This window comes from Vicia villosa, linkage group LG1, assembly GCF_029867415.1.
Source record: "Vicia villosa cultivar HV-30 ecotype Madison, WI linkage group LG1, Vvil1.0, whole genome shotgun sequence".
NCBI classification, from domain to species: domain Eukaryota; kingdom Viridiplantae; phylum Streptophyta; class Magnoliopsida; order Fabales; family Fabaceae; genus Vicia; species Vicia villosa.
The window spans coordinates 171831241-171839021 of NC_081180.1; the positions used below are offsets into that span (position 1 = coordinate 171831241).

Consider the following 7781-nt stretch of genomic DNA (forward strand, 5'->3'; position numbering starts at 1 on the left):
GCTCTCATACTATTATTTCTATTATTATTATTATTATTATTATTATTATTATTATTATTATTATTATTATTATTATTATTATTATTATTATTATTATTATTATTATTATTCTTCTCTAATAATAAAATACTCCATTAATTAGTAAAAACAACTAATTAATTATTTAACCTAACAATAGTATTAATAATTAAACTCTCTTAAATTAATCAACTCAACATACCACTTAATCCAAGGTATTACCCTCTCATCCAAAGGACATATACCTCTTACCCTCAACAAACACCATCAAAACATCGAAATTCACAATTATTCACCACAATTCATTAAAACAATTCAAATTCTAAATTGGGGTGTTACAACTCTCCCCCAGTTAGAATATTTTTGTCCTTGAAAATTTACCTGATGTAAACACCTCTAGACAACGCCCTCACATCCTACTCTCAGCATGCAACAGCAGAAATAACGACACACTTAGATTCGAACTCGGCTAGTCAAGTGTGTTTGCAATAACATGATCATTATCATCATAGCATGTTTATAGTTGGACATGCAACATCATAGGTACATCATCCTAATATCATCATAACAACATCAACAACAAAACACTTACACAATGGTACTCCCATGTTCATGTATGTCTATCATCACAAAACAACAACAACAACATCACAACAACGACAATTAAATCATCATAATGTCACATAACATCAATTAATTATCAATATATCCTATGAAATTACAATAATTCACCACAAACACTTTTAAAGTTGGATAACACACCACGCAAACTCACAATAACACAACTCATGACATCAACAATCCGTCAATCGAACATGTAGATTAATACATATCTTTACATGGTGTAACACCCCATAAATTCCATTATTTAATTTAACAAGATTTTAAATTATTTATTTGAATTAATTGGGTTTTGATGATTTATTGGAAAATTATGAAATATAAAATAATTGGGTCAGTGTGACAGTTAGTAAAGGGGAGGTGTTAGGTAGTAGGCCTTTTACTAAATTACTTTTTTTTCATAAGTTAAAAGAAATTGGAGAAGAAAAGGAAATAGAAAGCAAAAGAGGAAGAAAGAAGAGAAACTGAACGTACGTGAAATAAGAGGTAGAGAAAGAGGAAGCTCTCAAAAATTTGGTTAAGGTAATGGGTGACTAATTCCTTTTAGCCTATATTATTGGTTTATGGATGATATAATTGATTAGGTATATTGTTTATCTCAACTGGATGTATGTTTGGTTTTGGGGTTTTGGAATATATAGTGTAGATTGGATGCAATTGATGAAACAGAATGACTATGGAATATGCCTGATGTTAAATGACCCCTAAGTACGTTACAAATGTGTAAGAAGATGTGCTTTGGTTCTTTTTTGATGTTATAATTTTTTGGTACGTTTGGTTTGAATTGGAGAAGAGGAAGTTCTCTCAAAATGGTGATTTTCATATGCGGTGATTATATTGTTCATCGTACTTGGTGTTGATGATTAGTATGCTAGTTGTGATGCATGCATTCATAATCATATTGTGGTTGTATCCCGATGGTGTTTGGATCAGTGGTAGCTAGTTCCCATTGTGTGGAATTAGTGAGTTGGCGGTGGCCGTATCCCGGTGGTGTTTGGATCGGTGAGATGGTTTAATCCCATGATTTGGTACCACATGCATAGTGTCTCATTGCATTGGTGTGTATGATTATTATAACATGAGTGGATGAATTCTAGTGTTATAATATGGTGATGTGACTTGTGTTATTTGTAAATCGTGAATGGTTGGTTGAATTTTTTAAAATCTAGAATATGTTGTAATAAGGTGGTCAATTTACTTATGATGTTTTGTTGTTTATGAACTCATAATGTATGTTAATTGTGAATATGTCTCACCCTTATGTTGATCATTTTCAGATTAAGGAGTAGCGGCGTGTGCTTGGTGAGGATAGCTCGTAAAGCTAATCCATTTAGTTCAGTCGTGTCGGTGTCGTGCTCTGGTCTTGTAACACTGGGGAATATTTTGTTTTTGATTTATTTTAATTAAATCTGGTTTTATTTATTTGGATAATTTTAGTTGGATTGAAATGGTGATATTTTTGGTGCTGAATATTTGATGTTTTACATTATCCAATCAAGAAATTCTTTACTGATGTGTTAAACATGTTTGGTTTAAATATTTGATTTATGTTCCTCAAAATAGCATGACAGATGGATTTTATTTTTATCAAGGAGTTGTAGCATCCTTTTTACATGTTTTACTCTGAGTTTAAATTGTATTTCACAGGGGTTTAGAAGGGTGTTACAATAGTGGTATCAGAGCATAGTCGGTCGTTGTGGCCAGAGTCTTATTGTTAATTCTTCCTTTGTATACGACTAATGTGAGTTAACATTGTCGATACTTTTTTTCTAATGGAGAATGTTTTGTTAATTAGCAGAACAATGGCTGGAAGAGGTAGAAGAAACGATGAAGCACTTGCTGAGGCTTTAGGAATGCTTGCTAGTATGCTGGGAGGAAATCCCAATGGAGCTGGAATTGGTGTTTATAGGAAACTGGGTTATTTTCATAGGAACAACCCTCCATTGTTTAAAGACATATACAATCTTGAAGGTGCTCAGAAGTGGCTGAAAGAGATTGAAAGAATCTTCCAGGTGATAGATTGTGCTGAAAATCAGAAGAGGAGATATGGTACTCACATGTTAGCTGAGGAGGCTGATGACTGGTGGATTGCTACCAAGACTGAAAAGGAAGCTGGTGGCAGAGCAATTACCTAGGTTGTCTTCAGAAGAGTGTTTTTAAGGAGGTATTTTCTTGAAGATGTTCGGGGAAGAAAAGAGATTGAATTCCTAGAGCTGAAACAAGGTAACATGTCTGTCAGTGAGTATGCTTCAAAGTTTGTTGAGTTGGCCAAGTACTATACCCACTACAACAATGATGAAGCTAGTGAATTCTCTTAGTACATGAAATTTAAGAACGGTCTCCATGAAGAGATTAAATAGGGTATCAGATACTAGAGGATTCGCAGGTTTGCTGATTTGGTTGATTGTAGTAGGATCTTCGAGGAAGATATCAACAAGTCAAAGTCATCCCACTCTCGCGAGTTGGTTGACAAAAAAGGAAAGAATTATATGGATCGAGGTAAACCGTATGGCAGAGGTAATCCGAAGGCTGGTGGTTGGAAAAGGCCTAGTGGGGGGAGACTCTAGTACTCCTGTTAGGTGCTATAAGTGTGGTGAGTCTGAACATCACATTCATGAGTGCAAGATTGAAGAGAAGAAGTGTTTCAAATGTGGTAAGGCGGGTCATATTGCTTGCGATTGCAGAATGAAGATTGTGACTTGCTACAACTACGGTGAAGAAGGTCATATCAGTCCACAATGTTCTAAACCAAGGAAGAATCAATCTGGTGGGAAAATTTTTGCTTTGTCTAGGTCAAAGACTACTCCTGAGGATCGGTTGATTAAAGGTACGTGTTTCATCTATGGCACACCTTTAATTGCGATTATTGATACTAGAGCGACTCATTCGTTCATTTCTTTGGATTATGCTAAAAGATTAAATTTGGAAATAAATGATATGAATGGAAGTATGGTTATTGACACTCCTGCGTCGGGTTCAGTGACTACTTCATTTGCTTGTTTGAAATGTCCGATTGATATTTTTGGTAGGGAGTTCAGAATGGACTTAGTGTGCCTTCAGCTAGAACAACTTGATATTATCCTGGGAATGAACTGGTTGGATTTCAACCGGGTTCATATCAATTGCTTTACGAAGATAGTTATTTTTCCTGAAGCTGTTAGTATTGAGTACTTGGCTATGACTGCTAGACAAGTAAGTGAAGCTGTAGAGGATGGTGCTGCTATATTTATGTTGTTTGTGTCAATGGAAGTAAAAGGAAAAGCAGTGAGTGGTGAGTTACCAGTGGTATGCGAATTTCCAGAAGTTTTTCCAAAAGATGTGAGAGAGTTGCCACCGGAGAGAGAAGTGGAGTTTGCTATTGATTTAATTCCTGGAACTAGTCCTGTGTTGATGGTATCGTATCGTATGTCGGCATCTGAGTTGGCTGAATTGAAGACTCAATTAGAATAGTTACTTGAGAAGGAATGTATTCGTCCAAGTTTTTCACCGTGGGGTGCTCCTGTGTTATTGGTGAAGAAGAAAGAGTTCTATGAGATTGGGTGTGGATTGCAGACAGTTGAACAAAGTTACTATCAAGAACCAGTATTCATTGCCGAGAATTGATGATTTGATGAACCAACTGGTTGGAGCATGTGTATTCAGTAAGATTGATCTGAGTTCTAGGTATCATCAAATTCGTGTAAAAGAAAACGATATTCATAAGACTACATTCAGGACAAGGTATGGTTATTACGAGTATACAGTGATGCCTTTTAGAGTGACTAATGCACCTGGTGTTTTCATGGAGTATATGAATAGGATCTTTCATCCTTATCTTGATAAGTTCGTGGTAGTGTTTATTGATGGCCTTCTGATCTACTCCAAGAATAAGGGAGAGCATGCGGAACATCTCAGAGTTGAGTTGGAGTTGTTGAAAGAGAAGAAACGTTTTGCTAAGTTATCGAAGTGTGAATTCTAGTTAGGTGAAATAAGATATCTTGGTCATGTGATTTCCAAGAATGGTATTGATGTTGATTCTACGAAGGTAGAAGCGGTATCTCAATGGGAAGCTCCGACGTTTGTTTTTGAGATTCGTAGTTTTCTTGGTCTTACAGGTTACTACAGAAAGTTCATAGAAGGATTTTAGAAGTTAGCGTTGCCGTTAACTAAGTTGACTAGAAAGGGTCGAGCATTCATTTGGGATTTAAAGTGTGAAGAAGGATTCCAAGAGCTAAAGAGAAGGTTAACTAGTGCTCATATTCTGATTTTGTCGAATTCGGCGGAATCTTTTGTAGTATATTATGAAGCTTCACTAATGGGATTAGGTAGTGTATTGATGCAGAATCAACAGGTAGTAGCTTATGCTTTGAGATAACTTAAAGTTCATGAAAGGAATTATCTGACTCATGATTTAGAGTTGGCAGATGTGGTCTTTGTGTTGAAATTATGGAGACATTATCTGTATGGTTCGAGATTTGAGGTATTTAGCTATCACAAAAGTCTGAAGTATCTCTTATATCAGAAAGAGCTTAATATGAGACAAAGGAGGTGGTTATAGTTCCTTAAAGATTATGATTTTGGGTTGAATTACCATCCGGGTAAGGCGAACTTTGTTGTCCATGTTTTGAGTAGGAAGTCCTTACATATGTCTATGTTGATGGTGCGGGAATTGGATTTAATTGAACAATTCAGAGACTTGAGTTTGGTATGTGAAGGCACTCCTAATAGCGTTAAATTGGGTATGCTGAAACTGACAAGTGGTATTCTTGACAAGATTAGAGCAAGTCAAAAATCTGATATTGGTTTAGTTAATCGGTTGACTTTGATCAACCAAGGAAAGGAAGGTGATTTTTGAATTGACGAGAATGGTATTATGAGGTTTGGTGATCGAGTTTGTGTTCCTGATGTTGCTGAGCTTAAGAAGAGTATTCTTGAAGAAGGACACCATAGTGGATTGAGTATTCATCTTGGTGCTACCAAGATGTATCACGATTTGAAAAAGTAGTTTTGGTGGCTTGGAATAAGAAGGAAATTGCTGAGTTTGTTTATTTCTGTTTGACTTGCCAGAAGACAAAGGTCGAGCATCAGAAGCCGTATGGGTTTATGCAACCGTTGTCTATTCCTGAGTGGAAATGAGACAGCATATCTGTGGATTTTGTTTCAGGTTTTTCGAAGACGGTTAAGAATTTTTTAAAGATATTTGTGTTATTGTGGACTGGTTGACAAAGTCTGCTCACTTTATACCAATGAGAATGGATATCCGATGGAGAAGTTAGCTCAGTTGTATATTGAGAAGATTGTTAGCCTACGTGGTATTCCTTCAAGTATTATGCCCGATAGAGATCCAAGATTTACATCTAAGTTCCGGGAAGGGTTGCAGATGGCTTTGGGTACTAAGTTGAGATTAAGTTCTTCTTATCATCTGCAGACTGATGGTCAGATGGAGAGGACGATTCAGTCGTTGGAAGATTTGTTGGGTGCTTGTCTATTAGTAAAGGTGGTGCTTGGGATAGATATCTACCTTTGATTAAGTTCACATACAGCAATAGTTTTCATTCGAGTATTGGTATGGCTCCGTTTGAGGCTTTTTATGGTAGGAGGTGTAGAACGCCATTATGCTGGTATGAATCTAGTGATAGTGCTGTGATTGGACCAGATATTGTTCAACAAACTACGGAAAAGATTAAGATGATTCAGGAGAAGATGAAAGCTTCTTAGAGTCATCAGAAGAGCTACCATGATAAGAAGCGGAGAACACTTGAGTTTCGAGAGGGAGATCATGTGTTTCTGAGAGTTACTCCTATGACTGGTGTTGGTCGAGTTCTGAAGTCAAAGAAGTTGACGCTGCGTTTCATTAGTCTGTTTCAAATTATGGAAAGAGTAGGAGAGGTGGCCTAGCATATTGCTTTACCGTCGACGCTTGTGAACTTGCACAATGTGTTTCATGTGTCTAAGTTGAGAAAATACATTGTGGATCCTTCTCATGTGATCCAAGTGGACGATTTACAGGTGAGGGACAACCTGATGGTTAAGGCATTGCTTATGAGGATTGAAGACCGAGGGTTAAAGCAACTGCGTGGTAAAGAGATAGGATTGGTCAAAGTAGCTTGGGAAGGACCAGCAGGTGGTAATGTTACATGGGAGCTGGAGAGTCAAATGAAAGACTCTTATCCTTAGCTCTTTACTTGAGGTATGTTTTTGATGACGAAAACTCTTTTAGTGGGGGGAGAGTTGTAACACTCTATAATTTCCATTATTTATTTTAATTGAAATTTAAATTATTTATTTGGATTAATTGGAGTTTTGATGATTTATTGAAAAATTATGAAATATAAAATAATTGGGCCAGTGTGACAGTTAGTAAAGGGGAGGTGTTAGGTAATAGGTCTTTTACTAAATTACTTCTATTTTTCCTAAAGTAAAAGAAATTGGAAAAGAAAAGGAAATAGAAAGCAAAAGAGGGAGAAAGAAGAGAAACTGAACGTACGTGAAATCAGAGGAAGAGGAAAAGGAAGCTCTCAAGAATTTGGCTAAGATAAGGGGTGACTAATTCATTTTAGCTTATATTATTGATTTATGGATGCTAGAATTGATTAGGTGTATTGTTTATCTCAATTGGATGTATGTTAGTGTTAGCTGAAGATTTCGTTTTATGTTGTTTGTCCTTCGAAGGAGTTGAGAATCGAAGGAAAGATGGTTACTGATGGCCATCCCTTAAAAAGTAAAAGAATGGCTACTGAAGGTCATGCTTCGAAAAATAAAGACTTCTAAGTTCGATGAAGATAAGTGAACGCTGAAAGATTAATGAAAGCATATGTCTTCGGGACTTAGACAAAATTCATAGAATATGTATTCAAGTATTACTACTTAGCGTGTTTTTTAGTAGTGTTTGTTTAATACACTGCCACGCGTCGAAGATGGACTCAGGCGGGAAGATTTGAAATTCGAAGACGGTTTCGTAACCGTTCAACAACAGATGGCTTCGCTGGAAGTTCTGATGAGAAACGTGGCAGCAGATTAGTATAGGACCGTTAAGGTCGAAACTAGTATAAATAGGAGTCTTAGTGTTAGGATTCTGTGTGTTCATTTTGTACAAATCACTCACATATTTACTCAAGTACCAAGCGTTAAGAGAAAGAGTTCGCTGAGAAAATGTACGTATG

The 7781-nt window shown here is 36.4% G+C and overlaps 1 protein-coding gene across 1 annotated transcript; it reads left to right on the plus strand.

The window, feature by feature from the left end:
- The first annotated feature begins 2441 nt into the window (after positions 1–2441).
- On the plus strand, positions 2442–4089 carry LOC131659509 (uncharacterized). The gene is made up of 2 exons (XM_058928693.1): positions 2442–2651; positions 3775–4089. Exons 1-2 carry the CDS (start codon positions 2442–2444, stop codon positions 4087–4089), a joined length of 525 nt encoding a protein of 174 aa, XP_058784676.1.
- The last annotated feature ends 3692 nt before the right edge of the window (positions 4090–7781 follow it).